At 55.6% G+C, this 27,030-nt stretch overlaps 13 protein-coding genes across 13 annotated transcripts; 6 read left to right on the forward strand and 7 right to left on the reverse strand.

Moving 5' to 3' along the window:
* Positions 1-477: 477 nt before the first annotated feature.
* On the reverse strand, positions 478-2,025 carry SETTUDRAFT_19758 (uncharacterized protein; the record flags this gene model as incomplete). The annotated part of the gene is made up of 3 exons (XM_008026760.1): positions 478-690; positions 743-1,185; positions 1,233-2,025. The coding sequence occupies 3 exons, from the start codon at positions 2,023-2,025 to the stop codon at positions 478-480; spliced, it is 1,449 nt and encodes a 482-aa protein (XP_008024951.1).
* A 773-nt stretch (positions 2,026-2,798) lies between these two features.
* SETTUDRAFT_88812 (glycoside hydrolase family 127 protein) lies at positions 2,799-4,832 on the forward strand (the record flags this gene model as incomplete). Its single annotated transcript, XM_008027497.1, has 1 exon — positions 2,799-4,832. One exon carries the CDS (start codon positions 2,799-2,801, stop codon positions 4,830-4,832), a length of 2,034 nt encoding a protein of 677 aa, XP_008025688.1.
* A 31-nt stretch (positions 4,833-4,863) lies between these two features.
* Positions 4,864-6,721, reverse strand: SETTUDRAFT_41613 (uncharacterized protein; the record flags this gene model as incomplete). Its single annotated transcript, XM_008026947.1, has 2 exons — positions 4,864-6,479; positions 6,609-6,721. 2 exons carry the CDS (start codon positions 6,719-6,721, stop codon positions 4,991-4,993), a joined length of 1,602 nt encoding a protein of 533 aa, XP_008025138.1. The 3' UTR covers positions 4,864-4,990.
* Positions 6,722-7,067: 346 nt separating this feature from the next.
* On the reverse strand, positions 7,068-8,260 carry SETTUDRAFT_163236 (uncharacterized protein). Its single transcript, XM_008027498.1, has 3 exons — positions 8,007-8,260; positions 7,566-7,836; positions 7,068-7,517 (listed from the first exon to the last, which is right to left on the reverse strand). The coding sequence occupies exons 1-3, from the start codon at positions 8,177-8,179 to the stop codon at positions 7,284-7,286; spliced, it is 678 nt and encodes a 225-aa protein (XP_008025689.1). The 5' UTR covers positions 8,180-8,260; the 3' UTR covers positions 7,068-7,283.
* A 458-nt stretch (positions 8,261-8,718) lies between these two features.
* Positions 8,719-13,157, forward strand: SETTUDRAFT_163237 (uncharacterized protein). Its single transcript, XM_008027499.1, has 2 exons — positions 8,719-12,062; positions 12,109-13,157. The coding sequence occupies exons 1-2, from the start codon at positions 8,835-8,837 to the stop codon at positions 12,898-12,900; spliced, it is 4,020 nt and encodes a 1,339-aa protein (XP_008025690.1). The 5' UTR covers positions 8,719-8,834; the 3' UTR covers positions 12,901-13,157.
* A 402-nt stretch (positions 13,158-13,559) lies between these two features.
* Positions 13,560-15,752, reverse strand: SETTUDRAFT_19763 (uncharacterized protein; the record flags this gene model as incomplete). The annotated part of the gene is made up of 1 exon (XM_008026761.1): positions 13,560-15,752. One exon carries the CDS (start codon positions 15,750-15,752, stop codon positions 13,560-13,562), a length of 2,193 nt encoding a protein of 730 aa, XP_008024952.1.
* A 94-nt stretch (positions 15,753-15,846) lies between these two features.
* SETTUDRAFT_19764 (uncharacterized protein) lies at positions 15,847-16,515 on the forward strand (the record flags this gene model as incomplete). The annotated part of the gene is made up of 1 exon (XM_008026762.1): positions 15,847-16,515. The coding sequence occupies one exon, from the start codon at positions 15,847-15,849 to the stop codon at positions 16,513-16,515; it is 669 nt and encodes a 222-aa protein (XP_008024953.1).
* Positions 16,516-16,559: 44 nt separating this feature from the next.
* On the reverse strand, positions 16,560-17,693 carry SETTUDRAFT_87874 (uncharacterized protein; the record flags this gene model as incomplete). Its single annotated transcript, XM_008027500.1, has 3 exons — positions 16,560-16,674; positions 16,732-17,263; positions 17,393-17,693. The coding sequence occupies 3 exons, from the start codon at positions 17,691-17,693 to the stop codon at positions 16,560-16,562; spliced, it is 948 nt and encodes a 315-aa protein (XP_008025691.1).
* A 1,203-nt stretch (positions 17,694-18,896) lies between these two features.
* SETTUDRAFT_87333 (uncharacterized protein) lies at positions 18,897-20,477 on the forward strand (the record flags this gene model as incomplete). Its single annotated transcript, XM_008027501.1, has 1 exon — positions 18,897-20,477. The coding sequence occupies one exon, from the start codon at positions 18,897-18,899 to the stop codon at positions 20,475-20,477; it is 1,581 nt and encodes a 526-aa protein (XP_008025692.1).
* Positions 20,478-20,511: 34 nt separating this feature from the next.
* SETTUDRAFT_179037 (uncharacterized protein) lies at positions 20,512-22,217 on the reverse strand (the record flags this gene model as incomplete). The annotated part of the gene is made up of 2 exons (XM_008027502.1): positions 20,512-22,123; positions 22,197-22,217. The coding sequence occupies 2 exons, from the start codon at positions 22,215-22,217 to the stop codon at positions 20,573-20,575; spliced, it is 1,572 nt and encodes a 523-aa protein (XP_008025693.1). The 3' UTR covers positions 20,512-20,572.
* Positions 22,218-22,291: 74 nt separating this feature from the next.
* Positions 22,292-22,852, forward strand: SETTUDRAFT_153951 (uncharacterized protein; the record flags this gene model as incomplete). The annotated part of the gene is made up of 3 exons (XM_008027503.1): positions 22,292-22,362; positions 22,410-22,460; positions 22,513-22,852. The coding sequence occupies 3 exons, from the start codon at positions 22,292-22,294 to the stop codon at positions 22,850-22,852; spliced, it is 462 nt and encodes a 153-aa protein (XP_008025694.1).
* Positions 22,853-23,489: 637 nt separating this feature from the next.
* SETTUDRAFT_89171 (uncharacterized protein) lies at positions 23,490-24,406 on the forward strand (the record flags this gene model as incomplete). The annotated part of the gene is made up of 3 exons (XM_008027504.1): positions 23,490-23,880; positions 23,947-24,029; positions 24,098-24,406. 3 exons carry the CDS (start codon positions 23,490-23,492, stop codon positions 24,404-24,406), a joined length of 783 nt encoding a protein of 260 aa, XP_008025695.1.
* Positions 24,407-24,556: 150 nt separating this feature from the next.
* SETTUDRAFT_135876 (uncharacterized protein) lies at positions 24,557-26,405 on the reverse strand (the record flags this gene model as incomplete). Its single annotated transcript, XM_008027505.1, has 3 exons — positions 25,261-26,405; positions 25,098-25,212; positions 24,557-25,035 (listed from the first exon to the last, which is right to left on the reverse strand). Exons 1-3 carry the CDS (start codon positions 26,035-26,037, stop codon positions 24,557-24,559), a joined length of 1,371 nt encoding a protein of 456 aa, XP_008025696.1. The 5' UTR covers positions 26,038-26,405.
* Positions 26,406-27,030: the final 625 nt, after the last annotated feature.

Below are 27,030 nucleotides of genomic sequence, written 5' to 3' on the forward strand. Positions count from 1 at the left end.
CCTGAAAGTGCAATCACATCGAGCACAGCGCATCGATCCCGTCGTGGCAGCCGATCGGCGCGCGGCAGCATTGGACTGCATAGGCAAGAGACTGTTATCTCCGGCCACATGTAATATGTGATAACAAGCACGCGAATGGTGTGTAGAACGTGGAGCGGCACGGCTGGGAGGGGGTTTGCCTCTAAGTAGGTAAGCCTACAGCATACTTAGCCGAGGGCAAATCAACGCCAGCCAAGGGTATGCCGCGCCGCAGACATCAGTATCACACCAGACGGCTTACCTTTGCTTTGCTTTTGCCATGTGTTTTTGGTCTGCATGTAGCATTCAAGTGTCGATCTACCAAGACTACGCTGTGAGAGCTCCGCATGTCGGGCCGGTACGCAAAACAGTGGACCACTGCACTGTGCTCGCCATTTACAAACCCATGACCATGACTACAGAATAAACCCACACGACGAGTTTCAGTTTCCCAGCCTATCAAACCGCCTTCTCAGACTGGACATGCAATACCTCTGTGCCCTTTTCGTCCACCACCTCGCGATGCTCTACATATGACCGCGCCAGGGCCTCAGCCTTTTCAAGACCTTGTCCCTGCTCTCCGGCTTCAACAGCATCAACCTCACCGAACAACTTGTCCATGCGTTCCAGCGAGATGCCCTTGGTCTCGGGGAGGATAAAATACACGGAAACCTGAGCACAACGTCAGCATGTGTTACGGAGCACTAACCATTCAGCGGCCTACCAAAAGAACAGTGTTGAGACAGAACAGAAGCCAATGACTCTTTCCTCCAACCTCTTTGTTGAAGCGCGGCCACGGCTGCGTGAGCGCCAGCAAACACGTCGTCTGACCGAGAAGCGAGAATCCAAACGCCTTGTCCCGCACTTCTTGCGGGAAAATCTCCGACGCAATCGCAGGCGGAATGGGGCCGTTGGACCAGCAGTATGTCAGGCCTACGATGAACAGCATGGCGACTTCAACCACGGCAGCGGCCTTTTTGTTGTTCTCAGGGAATGCAGTGGTAAGGGATGAGAGAATGAGGAGTGCAGTAGCTTGGATCGCGAAGCCAGCTAGGAGAAGGGCTCTCCGCCCAAATTTGTCGACGGTAAATGTATTCACAAGTACGATGACAAGCTGAAGGGCAGCTTGGATTCCATTGATAGACAGAGCCTGGCTGCCTTGATCCCCTGCAACCAGTCAGTATGGCGTCTATAGCTAGGCAGGTTATCCTTACATCCTAGGCTTTTGTAGATGAGTGCCGCATACATGGTGAGAGACGCTATGCCACCAGCCTGCTGCAGCGCCGTAGCATAGAGGCCGTACAACAAACGCTTACGCATGCCCTTCGACTTGAAGATACCCTTGTAACCCGCGTCGTAGCGCGCGCGGGCCTGTTGAGCAGCAACAAGCTCATGGTACTCTGCGAGGACGTGCTCGGAATTCTCATCTCCTATTCTCAGTTTACACAGGACGCTGAGGACGCGCTCCGAGTTGTCTGGCTGCTTTTCCAGCAGCCATCTGGGCGACTCGGGATACCAGAAGCTGATGGCGAGAAAGGCGATGCCAATAGGTAGCTGGAGCAGATTGGACACGCGCCAGGCAATGTTGAATGGCGACTTGACATAGCTCATTCCGTAGCCGACCCAGAAGGCGATGAGCGTGCCGAGTTGGTAGCCAAACTGAGTGACGGTACCGACGAAACTGCCGCGGAGCAACCGAGGAGAGCACTCGGCTACATACAAGGACGTCGCAATGTATACGCAGCCGAAGCCCAGTCCAGTAATGAGACGCCCGAGGATCAGTACGCCATATGTGTTTGGGACACACTGCACAACGATGCCGATCATCATGACCATGATGGAGATGCGCAGTGCCCAGAGCCTGCCGACGAAGCTGGCCAGAGTACCACCGACAAACAGCTGTGCCAGACCGGTCGTCGCCCAGGGCACGGCGGCAATCGTGCCCTGGCTGTCAGCATCGACTCCGTAGTACGTGGTGAACTGGTCATCAGCCAGGATAACCGTCATGATACCTTTTTTGCATGGTCAGCGATGAAGTTGCGCCCCAGATCACCAGATGTATTACCCGCATCGTAGCCGTTGAAACAGGTTGCAAGCACCATGCCATACAGCAGCATAGCCGCATAACGATCATTTTTCGGCAAGAAGCTTTCCAACCATCCCATGACAGCGGTTTTCATCCAAGTCTGTGTAGAGGGGACTTAACGAAAAAAAAAGAACAATCAATGGTAGGAGAATGCTCGTTGTGACAAACCCAGGGCGAGCCAGGTCAACGACCATCGTTTTGCCAGGGCACCATGCGGAATTATTATAGTTACAACAAATTGATGGCGTTTTCCCCAGAAAAGGCGTGTGTGTGTGGAGTACACGTGGGATGATTTCTGGGGCGGGGAAATATTTCAAATGCGGAGAAAAAAAAATAAACCATCCCAGCGCCCCCATGGGCGAATTGGCGCTATGTAGAGACGGGGGGGGAGTCATCCAAGAAAAAAAACAGAAACCGCGTCGCTGGATGGATAAAGATGCGCGGGCCTGGGGGTCCCTCTCCCCCCGGTGGACATACATAGCCGATCCATGCATGTTCCGGTGGATAGGGGGGAGGGGGGGACGCTTTGCTCCGGTGGGTGAAAAGCACGACGGACTTCCCGTGTGGGCTTATGACGACTCAGGGCAGCAGCCATTCTGGATAATTTCCTTGATTATTATTACTAGCAGGCCTGTCGAAGCTGCACATCAAGCGATCGCCCCGCCTCTTCTGATCTGTAAGATTTGGCGCGACCATGGCGCATCCACAGGAGACGTTTCGCCATACAACGTTTACGGGGACGTCGATTCTGGCAGCGCGGCGCCATACGGTTGCCAGCACGACGCTCAAGACGCAGCTGGCGCAGTTCAAGAGTACAGGGCGCTATGATTGCTTTGAGCTGAAATGGCATCCCGTGTATGACGACCACTCCATGTGGCCGGTCCCCAAACACCTTTTCTGGGACAGCGACCTCGCAAAGTGGATTGAGGCCGCGTGCTATCTGCTCGAAAGCCACTATGACGAGGACATCGACGACGCGGTGCAATACATGGTGCGCAGTATGCGCGCCGCACAGCACGACGACGGCTACCTCAACTTGCACTACACGGTCGTGGACCCCAAGGGCCGGTGGTCCAACATCCGCGACATGCACGAGCTGTACAACTGCGGGCACCTAATTGAAGCCGCGCTCGCACACCGAGCCTATTACAAGAACGACGACCTGCTCGGCCCAATCCTGAAATACGTCAGTCTCATCGCAAGAACATTTGGCCCGGAACCAGGGAAACTGCACGGGTACCCTGGACATCCCGAGATCGAAATGGCACTGCTGAGGCTCTACACGCAGACAGGCAACCAGGACGCATACAAACTCGCCCGGTACTTTGTGCAAGAGCGCGGAAACCCCACGGGCCAGGAGGGCCGCCATTTCTTCGAGTGGGAGGCGGAACAGCGGGGTGAAAGTCCTTGGATGCGGCCGAATCATTATCCAGAAGCAAATGCTCACTGGTATAACCAGACGCACGCCCCGATCCTGGAGCAGCAGACCATCGAGGGCCATGCTGTGCGCGCACTGTATCTTCTCACCGCCGTTGCTGATCTGCTCTGCGTGGAGAAACGAGGGCTGGGTGCTATGTCGCAGTCGGGTGAATGGCTGGCGACGCTGCACCGTCTGTGGGCCAACATGGTGGACCGGAAGATGTATGTGACGGGGGGCGTGGGCGCCATCAAGCAATGGGAAGGGTTTGGAATCGATTATTTCCTGCCGCAGTCGACGGACGAAGGCGGATGCTACTCGGAAACGTGTGCGTCCATCGCCGTCATATTTCTTGCAGAGCGGCTGCTCGCGCTGGACCTCGACGCCCGCTACGCAGACACCATGGAGCGCTGTCTGTACAACAACGTCATGACGGCCATGAGTCTCGACGGCAAATCCTTTACCTATGTCAACCAGCTGGCGAGCTCTGAAGCTGACAAGAGCGGCCGCGAAGACTGGTTCTGGTGCGCGTGCTGCCCCCCGAACTACAGTCGCCTGTTTGGTAGCCTGGGAGGCTATCTGTGGCATTATGGCACAGAGAGCAACGACAATAGCCACGTCTTCATCAATGTGCACTTATATACGTCAGCCAAAGTCGCGTTCCAGACTCCCCAGGTGACAACAGTCGAACTTCAGCAGCAGTCGGACTGGCCGTGGAATGGTTCCGTGGCATTCACCCTGCAGGCACCGCAAGACACGCAACTCACCATCCGCCTCCGCATTCCAGCGTGGGCAGAGGGCGGGTTCACGCTCGAACCGGCACTGCCACTTGCGTCGAACAAGAGCACAAGTCCGCTGGAAAAGGGATACCTGACGCTCTCGCCAGAGTACCTCACTGCAAACCGGACCTTCACGCTTGTGATCCCGGGCTTTACACCCCGCTGGCTCGAACCGCATCCGTATACAAACCAGAACACGGTGTTCCTTGCTCGTGGCCCGCTGGTTTACTGTGCGGAAGACGCGCAGAACCCCGGGGAAACAAGCCACTTTCGTGATGTGGTTATCAAGCCGGGTCACGCGGTTGTAACGGAGGAACACAGAGTCCACGAAGCGTCGGGAGAGGCGTACATTGCTCTTCGCACAAAGGCGTGGACACGGTCGCTCGGTGCTTGGGAAACAGGGGAACCGGTGCGTGGGGCGCGAGGGGAACAGGAGCTGGTTGACGAACGCGACATGGTATTTGTACCGTATTATCTGCGAGCGAATAGCGGCGGCAATGGACACATGCGTGTGGGAATGATCAAAAGCTGAAGATTTCTCTTTCTCAAAGTATAAAAAGGTTCGAAATTTGTGTCCGCTGCCGGAATATGCGCCTATGGTACAAACTACAAAGGACCGTGGGTATCTTAGTGAATGAATGAATGAACGTGCTTCAAACCTTTGTACAATCTATCATGATGGGATATAGCTCATTGCTGTGGTTTGTACACCATGCCGCCACTGCTCGTGTAAACTTCCGTACTTGCTGGGCCGGCCCATCGCCTATTAGCTTCTTCTCTGCCCTTGACTTCCCTCTCGTTTTGCACAGCCACACAGCAGCAGCAACAACATCCCTTGAGTACGTCGTCGCCACAGCTGCCCGTGATCTTGTATGCACGTCGGATGCGGGCCCGATGAAGCGTGGGGAAGAGCCACCACAGTCCGCAAGACAAGCTCATGACCATGCAGTGGTTGTTTGTAGAGCTGTGGCCGAGCATGTCTGTGGGGTCATTCTTTGCTGATTTCTGCGAGAGGCGGTACGCAGTGCGACCGTAGAGAATGCACGGGCAGAAGAGGCCTGTGAGGCATGTCGAGGGCTCAGGACTGCATGAGCAAAGGCCGTTTTGCCACTCATGTGAGGTCTGAGACTCCATGTTTGGATGCGAGATTTGGCCTGGTTGGTGTGTGGCAAAGTCCAGGCCGTTGGGCCAGTGGGCGGCGTCTGGAGAGAAGATGGCATGGAAGTTATTAGTTTGGCTTGTCGCGAAGCCATGCGGCGAATATGGTTCGTGCGCATATGATGTTTGACTGGTAGCAGAAGTTGGATTGTCTCGTGGGCGATCCTTGTGCATCGAGTTGGGTGATATGGGAGTGATGGGTGCCTTTTGCGGTAGCGGCGACGTCTGGTGGGTGCCTGATGGTGGAGTGGGCGGAATGGTGGGCATTGTATGTGTTCTTACGTTGGTATTGATGGGCGACAGGTTGCTCCTTTGCCGAGCATGTCGGCTTTGCTGTGTATTCACCTGGGGAATTTGTTGAACAGGCTGCGGGTGTGGTATCGGCGACACAGGAGAGTGGGGTTGATATTGCGCATGCGAAGAATGCTGAGGAGAGACGGGTGAGACGGGAGGTTGAGCCTCCTGTGTGTAAGAAGGCTGTGCGTAAGCTGTATGGGATTGGGGCGGCATGACCGGCAGCTGTGCATCGAGTATAGATTGGGGGCGCGGGTCGATTGGTGTGTACCCCACTGGTGACGTCGGGAGCGAGATGGGCATGGAGTGCGGCATTGGAGGGTCGTTTGGCGATGATGTGTAGACAAAGGCACGCATCTCGGCTGGCGTCTGGGCATATGAGAAGTGTCGTGAAGCATCCCTGTCGACATGTTGCTGGGGGTGCTGAGGCTGCTGAGGCTGCTGAGGCTGCTGTTGCTGAGGTTGATGCTGATGGTAGTTCTGCTGCTGATGCGGCGGAGCCTGCTCGTGCCTCTCTTCATAGGCTGGCGTCTCGTCGTCCAAGGGCTGCTGCCACGAAAAGCGCTCGTGGTGTCGCGCAGCTGTTTGCGGCTGAGCGTGCTGGCTCTGGCCGTACTGCGTGGGATCCATGGGTACCGACTTGTAGGAGTGGACTTGGTTCAGAGGCGCGGTTCCGGGTAGACGAATCGGGTATTCCGCCAGGGCGTGTATCAAGGTGCCATGGACTCTGGGAGCTGTCTGTCGGCGGAGCGTCTTGTGGCACAGTCGGTTATAAGCTGTTGAACGATGGCTCGGGCATGGACAACAGTCAGTCCCGGGGGGCCAGGAGGTCTCATATCAGGTCCGGGGCGTGTACAGCGAGGCCATGGCGGCACCAGTGCAAGCCGCAGAGAAAGGCCGCCGTGCCTTGGAGCCGCCTGGCGCTCCGGTTGGCTGGCGGGGGGGCGTCGTGTCGTAGGCGAGAGGCATGGGGGGACGCAGATTCGCAGAGCTCCCGCCGTAACAAGGCGCTCTTTTTAGACGTGCAGGCGAGGCGCAGGCGTGGCCAATTGCCCAGCGACTTGGAGTGTGACGGCGTGGTGGAGCGACCTGGCCGGCGCTTGCGGGTGCTTCGGCTCCACTGGCGCCAGCCAATCAGCGGCCCGCCTCTTCCATCTGTCGCCTCATCGCACCGAGATGGCAGCGCCCTCCTGCAATCCACCACCTTTGCGGGCGCATGTTGCGACTAACCAACCCTGCCGGCATAGCCTCAGTGGCGCGGGCGTCGTGGATATAATCCCTCGTCGTCCATGCATACACCCACGACCCGAGGCCTGGATCCACTGCTGCTGGCGACCCGCAACACGTGCACAATCACTCGTCGCTCGAGTCATGGCCCAAAGCATATCGCGACGCCTGGCACGGGCAGTAGTATGTGGCAGTCGACTCATTAGCTGATTTGATTTTACTCATTATACAAGGGCGGCGACCTGGACCGTCGCCGCCATATCTTTCTAGCCTCCGAGACGCGGCGAATCTCAAGACACCCAGTCTATGCGTCCTTGTCCATCTTGGTCTTGCCGCGCTCCTCCTTGTTCTCCGCGCCAGGGCGCTCAGTCGACACGGTTCCTTGCAGCTTAGCCGTTTCGGCCACGCCCTCTCCCTTCTTGCTCTTTTCGGGCTGCTTGTCGATCTGCGAAGAGTGCTCCGTGTTGTCGTTGGACAGGCCCTTTTGCTTGCCAGACATCTCGTTGGTGCTCTTGGTCTCCTCTTTGCGGGGATCGGGCTGTGCGGGTTAGCTAAGCTGGTTGGCAAATGGCCCACATTCACTGACCTTGTCAGACTCGTCGGGAGACTGAGTGTCCTTCTCCTCGCTGTTCTCCTTGGTGGCCTTGTTAGGGTCCTGCTGCTCGCTTGTTGGCTCTTTCTTGGTCTCCTCCTTGGGCTCTTCCTCTGCCTCTTCCTTGGCAGACTCAGTAGAAGTCTTGTGGGCACTTCCTTCGCCGTGTGGGTCACCCAGAGGGTGGTGTTCTTCGCCGTGGTTGGTGTCCTGGTTCAGGACAACGTAGAGACCAACAGCCGTGCCAATTACAGCCGCACCCATCCTGCAGCACAAAGTCAGCATATTCCAGATGGAGGTACAGGCCTCGGATAGGTAGTCGGATGTCAATGGAACGGTAACTATTGGTCCACACATGCAAAAACCCAACCGCACTGCAGACGCAAACTACCACACACCCTCCCGTATGCCATCAAAACCACAGGCTCAACGTACCATGGGACATCGCTGCTCTGGGTTGCACCGTGCGAGCCGTGTTCGCTGGCGTATGTTCTGCGCTGAACAGCTCGTTGCCATGGCTGGAGCTCGGCAGCACGGATAAACCTCGTCGGGCGCGCGGCTCGTGCGAATGACGAGGCGCGCAGGGCAGAAGACCTTATAAAAGACATGATGAAGCTGCGGAAAGATCAATTGAAGCTCGCGACGGGCAATTGATGAGAGGCTCCTCGGTATGATGCGCGAATGGAGAAGATCAGGTCATGCCAGTGGGAATAATCGGTACGTCACCGGAGCCCGCCTAGCCCCGGACGGCCCTAGCCCGGTCACGTGAGCATGTATCGGGACGGCCCCGGATTCCTGGCTGTCATCCACCCCGTGTCTGTGGATGCCGTGCTGAAGGACATGGGGCTTGGGCTAGTTCTCAAGCATATCATCCCAGGACACTGCGCCATGTTCCGGCTGCCCAGGATGCCGCAGTCTGCTTGTTTCGCGGTGCGCGCTCTGCGTCGACGTACACACATAACTTCGTACAGTGGGCGTGTGCACGGTTCGCGCTCTCCAGAGCTACGCGCAGGCAACCACTGACGATTGCCCTGAATAGAAGCTTCGTTCACTCTCAACCGCCCAGCAGTGGCTCCACCCTATGCAGCCCACACTTCTCCAGCTACAAATTGCCAACCCTGCCCTCCATCTGCCCACAACGCCCCAGCCACAAGTGCACCACAACGACAACCCCGCCAGAGCTGCCCCGCCAGGTGCCCGCGCCCCCGACCTCGTGCACTGCGCCAGTGACAGCGGCACACTCGTACACACCACACACACATCATGGCGCCCTCGTCGGTCCCGCCCAATCCGACCGCCCAAAATGTCGCCCAGCTGCTGCCCCGGTTCGTCGATGACGATCCCGACTTCCGCTTCATGGCCCTGAGCGACCTGCACGACATTCTCGTTGTAGCTCATCCTGGCCTCCTGCTCCACGATGATGTCGTTGCCGCAAGGACCGTGGATGGTCTGCTCACGACACTGGTCGACACCAACGGCGAGGTCCAAAACCAGGCCGTCAAGTGCCTGGGGCCCTTTGTCAACAAGATCAGCGAGAAGACGCTGCCCGTTATGATTGAAAAGCTGTCGACACTCCCTACAGGCAATACCGTAGACCAGTCGATACCCGCCCTCGCCCTCCGCGAAGTCGTCGTTTCCCTCCCGCGTCCCGTCCACGGTGCTGCACGCGGCAAAGCCGTCTTGAACGCATACAGCGCCATTAGCAGGGTGCTGATTCCTCGCCTGATCGGATACAACGTCATACCACCCGCACAACCAGGCCTCACGCAGCCACCCAAGGGCATGCTGCAGGAAGACTTGGACAAGGGCACAGACAGCAACGCCATTGATGTGCTGACTGAAGTCGCTCGGTGCTTTGGCTCTATGTTGCAGGATGTCGAGATCCAGGCCTTGCAACAGATGACATTTGCTATTCTCGAAAACGACCGCGCAAGCTCGATGATGAAGAAGAAGTCTGTGACTGCCATCTCCACTCTGGCTGGCTACTTTTCCGACTCGTTGCTGAGCAGCTTTCTGTCCAAGGTGATTGAGCTTCTACGCGACCCGCACCTTACTCGCAGCAAGCGAAAGCTGTACATTACTATACTAGGCTCTATGGCGCGTTCCATCCCGCGCAAGTTTGGGCCATACCTAAAGACTCTGGCGCCATTTGTTCTGAGCGCACTGAGCACCGAGGAACAGGCTGAACAAATGGATGTGTCAGACGACGAGGGCGAGCGTGATCCGGAGATTGACGAGGTTCTGGAGGCTGCTCTCATCGCGCTCGACGGGTTTCTCGCCTCCTGCTCAAACGACATGCGCGCATATACCGATGAGACCATCGAAGCCGCAACGCGCTATCTCAAGTACGACCCCAACCTTGCGCAAGACGATGACGAAGACGACGACGCTATGCCAAGCGACGAGGAAGATGCATTGGAAGGCGATGATTTCGAAGAAGAGACTGGCTATGATGATGATGACGATGCTAGCTGGAAAGTGCGCAGGTGTGCGGCCAAGGTTCTGTACACACTCATCTCGACACGAAGCAACGGCGATCTTCTCGAAGACGGAACCCTCTACAGCCGCGTCGCACCAGCACTCATTGCACGCTTCAAGGAGCGGGAAGACAACGTACGCTTAGAGGTTCTGTCGACACTATCCAACCTAGTGAGGAAATCTGGCGACGGACCCTCACCGGTCAAGTTCGCAGACGAGACAACTCAGGGTGGAATGATGCCGCCACCAAGCAAGAAGCGTCGCCGCGGTGGTAGCGATGCGAGCATGTTCGATCTCCATGCGAGCTCGTCCCTATCCATGGGCTATGCTTCGCCTGCACCAGCCGACACACCTCCAGTAGGCCCTCGTGCTAGCTTGGCGAAGCTCAGTCCAGACATTGTCAAAGGTGTTGCGCAGTTGCTCAAGCAAACATCGTGTCCGCCCACTACTAAGCAGGCATCGATATCGTTGATCAAGGATATTGTCATTACGCAGCGCGGTGGTCTTGACGGCTACCTCAGCCAGCTCATCACACCAGTCGTAGAAGCTGCCAAGACTACTGGAGGCTCATCAAGCAGCGCTTCTGCCACGGCGAACAGCTTACGAACTCAAGCACTGCAGCTGATAGGTGCTGTGGCTGGCACACACTCATCCAAATCGATCCAGCCGTATCTGGCGCCTATAGTTGATGTGCTTCTTCGCGGGGTCAAAGAGAAATACAGCAAGCTATCGATTGAGGCGCTCGCAGCGACCGAACAAGTCATCAAGGCCCTTACACCTCCTCGATCCGCCGCTTCCGGGACAGAAAACCAGCAATACCTGGAACAACTGTATGACTCGCTGGTCAACAGGATATCTGCAAACGACGCAGATGTTGAAGTACGCCGCAGTGCTATTCATGTTCTGGGCCTGCTGCTGGGTCGAAGCTCTGGAGCCCAAGGCTTGATTGCAACAGAGAAGCGAACAGCAGGGCTTGAACTCCTGGCTGAGCGCCTTAAGAATGAGCTTACTCGCCTTGCCTCTGTTCGCGCAATCGACTCGATTGCTGCCCATACCAAGGCCAAGGACGAGCTGTCAGCCAAGTGGGTACAGACTGTCGCGCTGGAGCTCGGTGCGCAATTGCGAAAAGCAAGCCGTGCTTTGCGCGGTGCCAGTTTGAGCGCTCTTCGTACTCTTGCACTGAACCCGCAATCACGGAGTCAACTGGACAATCAGACTAGGGTACAACTGGTCGAGATGCTGTTGCCACTGCTCAACGCCAATGACCTCCACCTTCTAGGTCCTGCCCTCATCATCCTCGCCACTTTTGTCAAGGATGATGCGCAGGTGATCATGACACCCAACCTTAATACGGCTCTGTGCCAGGTTGCCCAAGGCTCTATTAGCGGAATGCCGCTTGATGCACTGCTCAAGCTTGTCCGCACCATTGGCGAGCAGCGCGTAGGACAAGAACTGATGCAAGCTTTGCTGCAGCAAGTTGGTGTTTCTGGACATGCCGAGGTCGTCGGAAAAGTCATTGGCAACCTCCTTGTTTATGGCGGTGACAGTGTGGGTGTCAAGCTTGAGCAGTTCATCACTGAGCTCGAGACTGCACAAGATGATAAACGCCAGTGTCTTGCTCTCGTCGTGCTCGGAGAATCTGCACTGCGATTGGGCTCCCAGTCAAGCATTGACCCCAAGCTGTTCATCAAGTACTTCTCTGCTAAATCAGAAAACGTACCGCTGGCAGCTGCTGTAGCCCTTGGAAGAGCTGGCGCTGGAAGTGTCAGCAAGTATCTCCCCGTCATTCTGTCAAACATGGGCCAGCCTTCAGCTCCACAGTACTTGTTCTTGCACTCCATCAAGGAAATTCTTCAGCAAGATGATGCAGAATCTGAGATTATCCCCTACGCCTCCACTCTATGGGACAATCTCGTCGTTGCTTCTCAGCTCGAAGACAACAAGGCGATTGGCGCCGAATGCATTGGCAGACTTACCATTATTGACCCCAAGACGTACCTTTCTCAGCTTCAGGTAGGACTTTCCACTTCTCATGTGTTCGCAGCTAATCATTTTCTAGGCGTTCTTGAACGACCGCAAGGCAAGTGTACGTGCTATGGTCATCTCTGCCCTGCGCTACACCTTTACCGATACCGATGAAGCCTATGACGAGTACCTCAAGCCCATCGTTGTGCCCATGCTGGTGCAGATGCTCAATGAGCCGGACCTGGAAAACCGCCGCCTGGCCCTCATGAGCTTCAACTCGGCGATGCACAACAAGCCGGACATCATTCTGCCTGCACTGGATCAGCTGCTACCTCTGGCCATGCGAGAGACTGTCGTCAAGCCGGAGCTCATTCGTGAGGTCCAGATGGGCCCATTCAAGCACAAAGTGGATGATGGTCTCGAAATCCGCAAGAGCGCATACGAGACATTGTACGCCCTTCTTGAAAAGGCCTTTGCCCGGCTGTCGCCTATTGAGGTCTCTGACTTCTTCGATCGCATAGTTGCTGGTGTCACTGATGAGCACGACATCCGCATCTTGTGTAACCTTATGCTCACAAAGCTGTTGATCATTGCCCCTGACCAAATACATTCACGCCTGGAGACACTGGCCGAGAACTTCCGCACGGTTCTCGCCGTCAAGCCAAAGGAGAATGCTGTCAAGCAAGAGATTGAAAAGATTCACGAGGGTGCTAAGGGTGTGCTCAAAGTTTCAGTTCAGATCAACAAGCAAATGGGCACTGAGGCTGGTATCGGACAGGATGACCCACATTCACGTGTATGGGCACAATACTGGGAGCAGGTTTCAAAGGAACACCAGAATGGATTGAAGGCAGTGGCAGAAGAGCTTAAGGAGCGCGACCGCTAGGTGCCGTCGCCATCTTGTGAGACGATTGAATGTGCAACTCGGCCTGCACCAGTGCACGAGGACTGCTAAACTTGTAGCTTGCCCGAACTGAATGACATCTAATACTAGGGCGCCCGTCACTTCAAGATACGCTCTTCAACATAATGGCTATCAAAAAGCATTTGGGTGTATTGTCATGGTGGATGTGAGAAGCGGTGCATATGTCGATTAACGATGAGAATATGATAAAAGCACCGGATAGGTGCATAGACGCACCGTAATGCAACGAGGCATGATAACATTGAAGTCTAGTTCATCTATGGCAACGAAACAGCCATGATGAACAGAATGCATCGTGATTCGCGATATCATGTCACACACATACGAATGTTGGTTTTAAAAAAGCAAAAAAGGATATATAATTATAACAAGGTAATATCAGAGAACGCCATTAATAGACAGGATACTAATATCCGCCATAACGTGTAATCTCAGCAAGAGCAATATCAAAGCACATTTCAGCTTGCTTTTTCCATTTCCTTTTTCCTCCTCTTCTCATCTTCATCTCGCACACAACCAACCCATCAATCCGATTATCTCACCAACTAACCAACCCACCATCTCCACCACTCCAACTAACCAAAAATGAAACAACAGCCACGAAATCAGCAGTCCCCTCGTCAAACCACATAATCCACCGTCCGCGTCACCAGTTTCCGCGACGCACTCGCACTCCACGTCGGACGCCTCACTGCCGCCGTAACATTCGCCTTTGCCTTTTCCCTCACACTCGCACTCGCACCCACACCCACAGCCATACGCGTGCTATTCGCAACCACCGGCGCCGCCGGCGCCAAACCCGCACGCGTCAGGAACGTCGTTGGCGCAAGCACAGCAGCGGGGGTAGTCACGGGGCGCAAATTCAGCGTCGTAACACTGAAATTAGCATTCGTAAGCGTGATATTCGCTTTCGAATTCACATATGCGCTTATGATTTCGGCGAGACGGACAGGCGTGTGTGCGACTTTCGGGTATGGGAAGGGCCGCCGCGTGGTGCTGGCGTTCCAGCTGCCGCGCTGCGAGGACGGCGACATGGGTGTGGGCAGGAGCGATTTGTCGGTTATGCTGGGCAGGAAGGGTGTTTCGGGAAGGAGGGGGGTTTTTGGGATTGTTGGGGTTGTTGTGTTGACGTCTGGAGCGGGGGCTAGGGGGAGCGTGTTGGTGGTGGTGGTGGTGTTGAGGGGTGGGCTGAGTGGAAGCGTGAGGTTGAGTGGAGAGGTGAAATTAAGTGGAGAAGTAAAGTTGAGTGGTGAAGTAAGGTTAAGTGGTGGATTGGGGATGAGCAGGGGTTCCAGCGGGATGGGATTCAGTGTCAGAGGGCTGGGGCTGGGGGTTTCGAGGATGTTGGTTAGAGGGGTGCCGGGAAAGAGGGGCAAGGGGTCGTTGAGTGGGAGAGAGATCTCCGGTTGCGGGGTTGAAGGGCCCGCAGGGATAGTGATGGTGGTGAGGGTCGTGGTCGTGGTGTCGGCAGAGATAGCAGGGAGGGGGGCAGAGGAGACTCCAGCGAGAGCAGTTGTAGAAGCCGCAAGAACGGTGACGGTAGTGGTGGTGTCTAGGTCTGTAGTGGGTCCCAAAGTGAAGTTAGCTGGAGGATTCGGGATTGCCTCGGTTTGGATGGATGTAGGTGCGGCAAGAACAGTCACAGTGGTGGTATCTTCTGTGGAAATGTTGGCAGCAGGGGTAGAGAGGACCTCACTCTGGATGGCCGTAGGCGCTGCAACAACAGTCACAGTAGTGGTATCCTCTGTGGACACATTGGCTGCAGGGGTAGATACGACCTCAGTTTGGATAGATGTTGGTGCAGCAACAATAGTAACAGTCGTGGTGCTGTCGTCTGTGGAAACACTGACTGAAAGAGTAGACAAGACCTCGGTTTGGATAGATGTAGGCGCTGCCACAAGAGTTACAGTAGTAGTGGTATCTGTAGACACATCGGCTACAGAGGTAGAGAGGACTTCAGTCTGGATAGACGTAGGTGCAGCGACAACAGTAACAGTTTCCGTAGTGTCCGTGGAAACATCAGCTACAGAGGTCGCAAAGATCTCAGTCTGTACGGAATTAGGCGCTGCAACAACAGTCACAGTAGCAGTGTTGTCTGTGGAGACGTTGGCAACAGGGGTAGACAAGACCTCAATTTTGGTTGTGGGGGCCTCAAGAATGGTAACGGTAGCGGTAGTATCCACATCTGTGGCAGTTTTGGTGATGTTGACACGGGGCTTGGGAACCTCTGTTTGGAAAGTGATGGGAATGGGTGTAATGATGGAGGGTTCCCGGTTTGCAGTAGTTGCCAAGGAGATTTTGGGGATGATAGGAAAGAAGGCCTGGGTTCGGAAGACGGCAGCAGTGGGAGTTGCAGTAATGTCGGTGGTGGTGTTCACCTCGGCTGTGGGCTCTATGCTGGTAGCGGTTTCCGTGGAGGCGCTGGTCAGAGGGGTAGATAGATATAGGGGGACGGGAGGCGGGATGTAGAATGGTTTGGTGAAAGATATTGCCGGGAGTGTGGAGAAGGATGGCGCCGAGAGTTCGACTGACGAGAATGACACCGAGTCGACTGAAGTGGACGTCTCGGGTACTACTGAGGGCGGCGCGGGGACCACCAAGGATGGCGCGGGGAGTACCAACGACGGCGCAGAGACAGATAAGTAGGATATTACAGTGTCGACTGAGGCGGTAGACGTCGCAGAGGCCACTGAGGGCGGCGCGGGGATCACTAAGGATGGCGGTGGGACTAATAAGGAAAACGGCGCAGAGTCGACTGAGAATGGCGCAGAGGCAACCGAGGAGGATGGTACAGAGTCAACTGAGGAAGTCATCTCGGGGGCCACTGGGGGCGCGGGGACTACCAAGGATGGCGCTGAGACCACTGAGGAAGACGGCGCCGAGTCGATTGAGGAGGCTAGCACAGAGATGACTGAGGATAGTGCAGAGACGACTGAGGATGGCGTAGAGTCAAGGGAGGATGGCGCCAGGTCAACGGAGGGAGATGGCACCGGGTCGACTAATGAGGATAGCGCAGAGACGACTGATGATAGTGCAGAGACCACTGCGGATGGTGTAGAGACGACTGTGGATGGTGTAGGATCAACTGAGGAGAACGGAGCAGAGTCGACTGAGGAAGATACCGCGGGAAGCACCAAAGGAGACGGCACCAAGTCGACTGAGGAGGTTGGTGCAGAGTCGACTGAAGAAGAAGACGTGGAGATGGCTAAGAAGGAAGATAGAGGAGGGGCCACTGAAGGAGACGGCGCCAGTTCGACTGAGGAAAAGGATGTAGAGTCGACTGAGGGGGATGGTGCAGGGCTAACTAAGGAAGAAGACGGTGCGGAGATGTCTGAGAAGGAAGACACCGCAGAGTCGATTGAGGAAGACGTCAAAGAGACGACTGAGGACGGCACAGATCCAACCGATGAAGACGTCGTAGAGTCAACCGAAGAAGACAATGTAGATTCGACCGAGGAAGATGTCGTAGGTTCGACGGAAGAAACCAACACAGAAACGACCGAGGAGACAGGCAGCTCAGCCGAAGACGTAGCCGACGGAATCACTGAACTCTCAGGCTTAGCATCAGCCACATAGCAGGCAGTGTACTTGAGGTCAGTCCGGCGAATACTACGCGCAAGTCAGCAAACTACAATTTTCCAAAAACCCGTCTTCATCACGACATACCCATACGAATCCGTGTTGGAGACACCAACATCATTCGGACCGCGGTTCTGACCAACGTTGGTAGCGTATCTGTGTTATAATCAGTTTCGAGTCGGATTGACTGGAGATTTTGTGTAGGTTACTTACGTAGCAGGCCAATACTCAGAAAACATGGCGCAGTGCTGAGCAACCGGCACGCCATCCTGCCGCTGCATGTACGTATTGACAAAGTTGCAGGTGCGGTCTTTGAGATCATGGTCGTCGGCCGCCTTGCACGCCTCAATGCATCTCTGAGCATCGAATTTGCCGTCGTCCCACGCCGACATGCCCATGTACGTGTCGTTACCGTTGCAGTCTAGCGGGGCCTCAATTGCAGCGCCGTTTTCGTACTCTTCAGACGTCCACTCGTCCTCCAGGGCGCGTAGACTGTTTGAGTCGTTGGCGGCGGTAACGTCTTTGACGTAGGCGTTGGAGCCCGCCATGACGGCGCGGAACTCGCCCTGCAGCTGGCCGTCGGTAATGCTGGTTTGGGGGGTAATCGTGCCATCCCACATGGTGCACTTGATGAGCGTCGTAGAGGCCGGATTCAGGCACCCGGCGCCGGGCTCAAGAAGGGGGGCGCGCTCGAAGAAGATGGCGAAGGCGTTGCATTTTTCTTCTTTGCGGCATATTGCGGCGCCTAGATGGATTTAGTTGAATAATCAAGATGAGGTTAGATGCTTAAAGGGGGATTTCTGGATTGGCTTGCGTAGCTATGAGTATGCTCGTGAATAGACTTTGGAAAAAGAGGAATATTAGTCATACTTACATTCCTCAACGTTGTACGAATCCAAAGCCACGTAGTGCACGAACTGAGACGGCTCGTTGTAAGTAGTGTGCAGGTTAGAATATGCCTGTAGGAAGCCACGCGGTGTAGCCGCCGACGTGGCTGCTATGGCGAAAGGCTCAAAAGCTAGAAAAGCCTCTGCCGTATCAGGTCTTGGAACGGGGCCGCTTCCAACAGAAAGGGGCATACAAGCTCTCGGCTCGAGTTTGTGGATGGGAGGAGGAGCTGCAAAGGCAGTCGAGGCTGCAGCGCCAATGGCGAAGAGGTGAAAGAGGGTAGACATGGCTGTCAGTCAGGTCCTTGCCTGTAACACCGTGCAAGTGTCGTAGGGAAGTCCACCCGTGGAGGAAGTGCGGAGGTAGATATAAAGGGCGATGGTCAGTGGCGAACTGGAGAGAGAGTATGAGTTGGGTAATGGTAGTGACTGTCTTTGACGTCTCGAGTCCCTGCGTGATAGTGCTGTACCGTATCCAGTTATTATGACCTGGATTATGAATTATCTTCACATGCCGTAAATTCAAGATGGAAATTCTGTAGGACTAATTCTAGTCTGCACTAATTGAAGTCTGATAGCATTCTGATGATAAGTTGGAGAGTTTGATTGATCCGTGAAGACGTTGGAAATTGTATGCAAAATTACAGTACTAGAAGATCAGTCTGCTCGCGTGAGACATGTCCCATCAACAGTGAACAAATTGAGTCAAGTGACTTAATGGCTCAGGGTCTATGTTCTAGCCTTCATGTGCCAGGTCTCTTGGATAGAGATTACTTAATAATGAAAGAAGGCAGAAAATTCTCGAAACCTTGATTAGATTCCCAATCGCTAAAATAAACATCCATTACGGGTTTATTATTATAGAAAATATGACTGCCTATAATATTTGGCCGATTTATCCGTGGTATTCACTCTGCACATGCCAGTGGCATTATATTGAACGCTTCCTCTTCCTGATTTAAAACACTCAAGTACCAAAACAAATCCAGGTACGGTATACCCTCAAAGTGCAACATGCAAGTAAGTAAACATGCGATGCTCACAACACCAACCAAATCCATCTACTTACCCAAATCACGCAACTAACCCCTCAATCACAACGTCAACACCCGCCCAAACCCCCCCCCCCCGAAGAAGAAAAATCCAAGACCCCTTTAATACTCGGAACCACCCAACCCGCCGCATTGAGCAGTGGAAGCAAATACCAGCACCATTCCAACCAACCAACCAGCTTCCACGCTTAGGTCCACGGTGCCACCCCAAAACGGCATAGTGCCATGGTGCAACCGCAACCCCCAACCAACATAGTACTCTAAAATCACAAGTGACCACACCTCACTTTTCCCCAAAACCCACGAAATAAAAGCACTGATTACTGTTTTTTTGGAAATTCTGTCAGGGTACGCCCACAGCACAAGCGCAGCATCATCATCATCATCATCATCATCATCATCATAGCGCGGTAAGAGAGCAAGTTTGTGTGGCGAGAAAATGGGTCGAGCGGAGAAATCGCAGGGCCTGGCGCCGCCGGCTGTGCGCAAGGAGATGCGTGCAAAGCAGGCGCGACATGTGGTGAATAAGGTTGTGCCTGCGTTGCTGGCGTCGAATGCGAGAGCGCGAAGGGGTGTCGAGGGGAGCGAGTTGATTGTGGATCCTGGGCCGGGCATCGGCGCAGCAGGTGGAGTGGCGGGGAAGAATAAGAGTAAGAGTAAGGAGGGCGGTGGAGACGACGTGGGATATGTGAAGAGGAAGGGGCAGGGGAGAAGGAAAGTCAAGGAGGGTGAGGGGGGCGAGGAAGAGGACGGTATAGCTATGGGTGATGGTGAAAGAGAAGGCAAAGGGCGTGGAAAAGCGAGCAAAGCGAAGAAAAGGAACGATTCTCTCGACGCCGGGTTGCTAGGTCAGGATCTGAACATCACAGCTCCAGCGCCATTGCAATCGCCAAAGAAAGAGAGGTGCATCCGTATTATCACTACGGATACGCTGACAGCCGCTCACATGCTCTCGCACACCACACCACCACCCTCGGCAAAACCCAGCAGCAACCGCAAACAACAACAGCAGAATACCTGCATCCTCAACATGGCGTCTCCACTGCGCCCCGGCGGCGGCGTCTTCGCAGGCGCAACATCTCAAGAAGAATTTCTCTGTGCGCGCACCACACTACTACCCTCCCTCAAAGAAGAATACTACCGACTCCCCGAGCACGGCGCCATCTTCACACGCGACGTCCTCGTCTTCCGCAACGCCCTCTCGCTCGGCGATTCGCAGGGCGAATTACCGCACGCAGACCGGTGGTACGTCGACGTCATCAGCGCGGGGATGCTGCGTTTCCCCGAGCTAGAAGGCGACGAGGATGCAGGCGAAAAGCGGCTTTGCAAAAAAGACCGTGAGATGGTCGAGCGCAAAATCAGAGCTGTGCTTCGCATCGCCGAGCACAAAGGAGCTCGGAAATTGGTTCTCGGGGCCTGGGGCTGCGGCGCGTATGGAAACCCCGTTCGCGATGTGGCAGAGGCGTTTCGCAGGGTACTTGATGGCACGACGGCGGCGGCTGCGGCTGCGAGTCGGAAGAGTAAAGGCGTGGTGCTGGAGACGTGGGCTGGGCTTGAGCATGTGGTGTTTGCGATTGCGAATCCGAAGATGGCGAGGGAGTTTGCGCAGGCGTTTGGTGGCGGGATTCAGGTTGAGGATGGGCCTGGTGGTGCTGGGGATGAGGAAGAAGATGAAGAAGAAGAGGATACGGTGGCGGAGGAGCTCAGGGCGAAGATTCAAGAGATGGAGGGCCAGATTAGTAAGGTTTGGAATCCGGATCTGAAGGAGAGGTTGGCGGTGGTTCTGGATGGGTTGAAGGCGCAGTTGAGGGGGAGAGAGGGCACGCTTGGGGTGAGTGATGGTGAAGATGGAGATGGAGAGGAGGGTGAGCAAGACGAAGACGAAGATGAGGATGAAGAAGATGGGACTGAGGAGCCCGACCATACTTCCATCGACGCCCTCGATAGCGATGAAGACGAAGACGCTTGTTCAGCCGCGGAAAGTGATGCACAACCGTCTAAGCTTCCATCTCGCGCCTAGAGACAAGAGTAGCCACAAGTAAGAAAGATTTCATGGGTATCTAAAACTAATGCTTTTCTATACATGTCTAGTCATGCTCATCCCGTCGGTCGTAATCAAGACGCGGCAGCTACTGGCTCTTGCGGTTCCTTTACAGCTGTTCCGTTCGAGTCCTTAACTTCAACTTCATCGTCCAATCCGAGCTTCTTCAAGTCGACAGCCAGTGGATCGCTTTCCTCTGTACTCTCGGTCGGGCCCTCGTATCCCGGCGGCGGCAATGCCCAATCGGGCAGTCCGGTCTGGTAGTCCCATTTGCCCTCCTCACAGCGATATCGCCTGGCGTGGAGATAGATGCCCAGCTCATGCACGCCTGGGTCGCTGTAGAGATCCGTGTCGCAGACGGGGCACTTTTCGCCCGTCATACGCTCGGCCTTGCGCTTGTTGTATGCATCGACCATTTCATCGTGGTAGGCGACGGCATCGGCCACCTCTTCCTTGCCCATGCGCGAGAGGCGCGACATGATGTCCTCGTCGTCGTCGTCCTCGGACTGGCCGCGGCCGAGATCAGAGCCAAAGACGCGCTGGTTGGCGTAGATGGGGTCATTGGAGATGGGGTGCCCGAGGTACTGGAGGTGCACGCGCAGCTGGTGGGTGCGGCCCGTCACGGGAAAGCAGCGTACAATGGAGTAGCCACGGAGTTTCTTCCACGGCTGGCCCTGAGCATCCGCATCGCCGTGCTGCTTCTCGGCGGCGCTGCTGGTGTCGTCTTTGGGCGGGTAGTAGGCCAGGCGCTTGAACACCGTCTTGGCCTCCTTGCCGTTTGCGCGCACGCGGTTGAGGCCGAGCTTGGGGCTGATCTGGAGGATGGGCTTCTCGCACAGAATCTCGCCCTCGGGAAACTCGCCGACGACGCGGGTAATGTACTCCTTCTTGACGGTGCGGCCGCGGATCTGGGCGCTCAGGTCCTCGGCGGCCTGCTTGTGCTTGCCAATGAACATGATGCCGCTCGTCAGGCGGTCGAGGCGGTTGCAGGGCAGGGGGTTCCAACTGTAGCCGCGGTCGGCGCGCATAATCTCGATGATGGAGTTGAAGTTGTAGCGGCCGGCGGGGTGGACGGGCATGCCGGCGGGCTTGTTGATGACAATCATGTCGTCGTCCTCGTGCACAATGCCAATGGGCTGGGCGGTGCAGGGCGGCTCGTGGCGGTGCAGCGTGTGCGAGATGATGTCGCCGTTCTTGATGAGCGTCCTGGTGCTGGTGACGGGCTGGCCGTTGACGACGACGCGGCCGTCGAGAATGGCCTTTTCATAGTAGTCGGCGGGGCGGTCGCGGAACTCGCTGGCGAAGATATCGAGGATCTCGCGGCCGCGCCACCGCTGCTTGCAGTACGTGTTGTACGTGTAGTGGTAGGGCGTCACCTTGCGCAGCCCGTCCTCGAGGTAATACGGCGGCGGCCACGGATTGCACGGCGTGATGGCCACGGCGGGCGGGTCCTTCCACGGCAGCCGATCATCGCGGAGGGGATACTTCTCGCGCGGCGGCGACGGCACCAGCGCCATCGAGGGCGGGCCTGGCGGTGAATTGGCCACGGGCAGGCGGCCCTTGGAGGCGAGGAAGGCGAGGATGCGCGGAGACGGCGCCACGATGGCGGGGCGGGCGTCGAGGGGCTGGCCGAGGGGCGGAGGGGAGCAAAAATGAAAGGTTTCGGCGCATTTGCCTGAGCCGAGGCTCAACACTTACAGTAGCTTCTGCCACTTGCATGGCACAGACATGCAGACAAGTATAGCTGCACGCAAGCCGGCTTCATCTGCCCAACACCACCACCTCGCGCAATCATGGCCCTCGAGGCCCTCAAGGCGCGTCGTCGCAGCGACTACAAGTTCCTGCTCGAGTACCGCACGCGATGGTATGTCGTCCCGTGCCATGCCCCTGTGCCGCGCTGACACCCCCAAGGAGCGACAATGACATGTACCACCACATGAACAACAGCGTCTACTACTACCTGTACGCCCTCCCGGCTCAGCGTGCAATGCGCCTGTTGCTGACATGGAACAAGCTTCGACTCGGTCGTCAACACGTACCTGATCCAGCACTGCTCCCAGCACCCCCCTACCTCGCCCTACATCGGCCTGGTCGTGCATTCACAGTGCGACTACTTTGCCCCTGTGGGATTTCCTGATGTCGTCGACATGGCCTTGAGGGTGAACAAGCTGGGCAAGAGCTCCGTGACTTATGAGATTGCCGTCTTCCAAAGAGGCCATGAAGACGTCAAGGCCGTGGGCGAGTTTATCCACGTCTTTGTTGATCGCGACAGCCGACGCCCGGGAAAACAGGGCATGCCTGATGCACTGAAGACAGGGCTGGAAAAGCTGCTGGTGACCAAGTCCAAGCTGTAGCGTGCCGGTGCCGATGTACAGTGGAGCCGATAAGTTGCGGCTTGGCCTGAGGAGCTGACAGATATGTCCATTCTTGCCCGGATAACTGGTGAATACGCAGGTCGAAGCAAAGACAGGACTCAGACTACGTCCGACTGGCTATAGAAGCCGGGGCTTGCAGTCCAGCGACAGTCCAGCGCGGTCAACGACAGAGTCACGTGACTATCCATTGAGTACCATGACAGGACGGATATCTGACATGACGAACTGTCTGAACACCTCAGGATACTGAGAAAACTCATTTCTCTCACTTTCTGCACAGGTTGCGCCAGGCACTCCTAGCTGTTGACGAAAGCTGCATTTACCTCCACCATCTCCTCGCCTCTCACATCCACATCTCCAACGTTCCTCGCTTCAAGTAATAATCCCAGTGTCCATCCTGCGCTGAACCTGGGCGGGGTAACGTCTACCCGCATACCGGTAATCTATTTCCGGCCCCATCTGCCTTGACGACACTCCTTCTTCCACCCAATCAACGTACAAATGAGCGATACCTTGTATTCTACCACTGCAGCTCCGTATACTTAATTCATCCTTTTACACGACCCAACTCTGTTTACTGCACTCACCAACACCCACCTTGCCGCAGCACAAAACAATGTCCCCCGAAACCCTGCACGGCCCCGGTTTACTTTTTGTGCGCTCGCGCATCTCGCCATCCAGCAAAGAGATACTCTCCGAAACCACATTCCTCAAATGGTACGACGACGAGCACGTTCCCGAAGTCCTCTCCAAAAGCGAGATTAAAGATGGCTTTCGGTACGTGGATATCCACAAATCCTCTTGCATGGGCGATGCGAGCAACGACAAGCCTTACCTCGCGTGCTACCCAATGCACGACCTAGCCTACACGCTCAGCTCCGGCTTCAAGAACATCAACGTCAAAAGCGACATTCTGCCGGGCACGGGCATCATTTATGACCTCGCGGATCTGGATACCAGTTTTCTGGGTTTCATCAGTGCTACGCCGAAACAAGGCTGCGCAGATAGTGCGTACACATGTGGTGGATAGAGTTTCCGTAGCAAGCTCCTTTACTGAGAGACAGCCGCGATAGCGCAAGCCAGCTACATCATGACTTCAGGCATCCGACCTGAAACCGAGCCTGGACAAGACAAGGTCCTGGCTTTCTACACGCAGGTACAGAGAGACTCCTTTGCAGCGTTTCCCACCACACACGCGCCATGAAGCATTGATTTCAGCTATAGCAAACGGAACTGCTGTCGCAAATACCACTGTACATGCGCACGCTGCATTTTAAATTGCTCTACGCAAGGACAAATGCCCAGTCTCGCGCTTTCAAGGGTTTGCCGACTACAAATGAGCCGCTTCCGGAGCCCTCGACTTGGCTGGCTGTACATGAATTTTCGGGTCTGCCCGAGGAAGACGTTGTGCAGAGTCTCCAGCGCAGCGTGGAAAGGGGGGTGGATGGGTTTGGAAAGACGGAGAGTGAAGTGCTTGTTTGGAGGCTGGACCGTGTGCATGGGAGAGGCAGGTTTTTGGACGAGGAAGAATAAATCGCCATTCTACCTCTTTCTGGTAAGCAATTGATACAGAATGCTTGAATTTGGGGTTCTGACACCACGACATAAGTAGGCGGATTTACAGTCATGTACAAACGCTAACAAACACCCTCACAACAAACATGTCTTCATTTCCCAACTCAATCACTGCTCATGTGCATCATCATCCTTCGAATCCACCCAAGGCTCGCCTTTCCACGTCCTCCACGTCTGATGCGCCTTGACATCCTTGGCGAGCTCTATGCAGCGCACACGCTCCCAGCTCTCCTTGCCCGCGACAACCGCCCAGTGCTTTTCCGCGCGGTCCGCCCAGTACTTTGCGCGGTGCTCAAACCCAAACTGGCTCCACGTGTAGGCGAGGCTCTCTTCGTACTGCGGGAGCTCAGCGACGAGCCCCTCGTCTTCCAGCTGCCGGATCAGCTTGGGTAGCAGTTCGAGCAGCCGCGGCGCAGAGGCCGGGTCGGTGGGTAAGCTGGATTTCAGCGCTTTGATCTCGCTGATGCGATCGGCTGACGCTTCGAGCTCCTCGTCAGACGCCTGGCATAAAGAGCATTTGCAGCTGAAGTTGAAGTTGGCTTCGAGAGAACGCATGCGTCGGTGGTGCGGCCGCAGTTCAAAGCCATCTAAATGCGTTAGTTTGGATCCCCTTTTTTCTTTCTGCATGCTGGAAGAGAGGGAGACTTACAGCTCCGTGTTATCTCCTCCCCCGGCTTGATGTTGCGGAGCGCAAACACCTCGAAGGAAAGCGTGTAGTCGTTGAAGCGCCAGCGGGTATTCGGACGACACGCGTGATTGATACGCTGTGCACGTCAGTCCAAGTCCTACGAGAAAAGTCGATGCAGACGTACCGCAACCTCAGGAACAACGCTGAACAACTCCGGAACTTCGTCGACCCACGGCCACTTGACGGCCACCGCATTCGTCGCAACGAGCTGCTCAAGCTCCGGGCCTCCACTCAGCTCCAAAACGGCATCTCTCGTCGCAGCAGGTAACTGCTCCACGGCGCTCCTCAACACACGGCTCGTCGCAAGCGTCCTCTTCGCATCCAGCAGCGCCCTGGAAACAAGCAGCACAGGCGTATGCAGCACGACGCTTTCGCCCGCGAAAACAAGCCCAATATCGCCTTTTACAAACATCCCTTTTCCCTTTTCCCCCGCGTCCCGCACTTCCCACATGCCCATTTCGCGCCCGACGGTGCCGTCCAGCCCGCCAATGGCCATGCCAAACGCCTCCATAGTCACGCTGGCCGCGACATCCGGGGTCGCCACGAAACTGACGCCGCGCCCGTTGTTGTAGCGCGCGTTGGAGTATGCGCAGAGGGTTTGCGCGGTTTCCAGGCCTGCGCTGCCGTCTTCTGGGTCGTCGGCGAAGACGACGTCAACGCATGTTGGCGTGTGTGTCCACGGGAACGTGTACCATGGCTGGTTTTCCTGGGACGCGGGACATGTGGAGGCTGGTTTGTGGGTGAGGCCGTCTTGGATCACCGCGCTGCGGGGTAGCGCGTCTGCTGCTGTCGAGGGTGTTGCGGCTGCTGTGACGAGGAGGGCCGAGAGGAAGAGCGGGACGCGGGGTTTGCGTTGCTGTTTATGGCGCCGTGGTAATGCTTGTCTATGTAGTCTTGCCATTGTCGTTTTGCTCTGTTCCTGTCCTTTCCTAGCTCTTTCTGCTCACTACGTATATACACCGCGACTCAGGGATCTCGCAGCGCAGATTGAAAGTCGAAGACAGTACTTAAATGAAGAGAACAGAACAGATGAAACCAAACCAAACGAAATCGCACGTTTTAATATCCTTCAAAACCATAGCATTGGCATTCGCACACATTGGCAGGAGTCGCGCAGAGAGCCACGTTTCATCATTGCAAAGGTCCTTTGGATACTTAATCTCCCGTCTATTTAACCCCCTTTGCTTCACAAGGCTGGCTGGGCTTGCTTGGCAGCGGCCCTGTGCGTCCAGCGTGCAATTTACTTTGTTGCTTGACAGGGCCGCCGCCGTGACGGATGAGTGGGTAGGTGGGGGGTGGATTTGCTTGAGACGCGCCGGGAAAATGCGGCGGTGTGTGTGGTGCACGTGGGTAGCGGCAAGGGGGTACTTAAGTGTAAGTAGGGGAGCACGGGAACCGGGTGAACGGCCGGCGCGCGCGGGGGAGTAGCTGTGCTAGGATTTGTGCAGCTAATCTTTTAGGGTGGGTATGGTTGGATGTTAGCGATTATTGTATGTAGATGGGAGAGTAGTGGTTTTAGAGTAACTAGCCCCACCACAAAGTGCGCGCGACCACAAAGTGCGCGCGCGCCTTACAACCACCTCAACCTCAACGCGTCGTATCCCCACCACCATGGCTAATATTGAGGCTGCGCTTGCAGCTATTAATGCCCTAGGACCTGATGAGCCTTTTTCGTATACAGATATTGCAAAAAAATATAGTGTTGTTCGATCTACGCTTACCCGAAGACACCAAGGCCTACACGCCTCACGCGCGATAGGTGGCCAAAAACGGCAGCTCCTCCACCCACAGCAGGAGCAGGCCCTAATCGCCTATATCAATCGACTAACAGATAGAGGCTTACCACCTACTCAGCCAATGATACGCAATTTTGCCTCACAGATCGCCAAGACTG

Source organism: Exserohilum turcica (genome assembly GCF_000359705.1).
Source record: "Exserohilum turcica Et28A unplaced genomic scaffold SETTUscaffold_2, whole genome shotgun sequence".
Taxonomy (NCBI): Eukaryota; Fungi; Ascomycota; class Dothideomycetes; order Pleosporales; family Pleosporaceae; genus Exserohilum; species Exserohilum turcicum.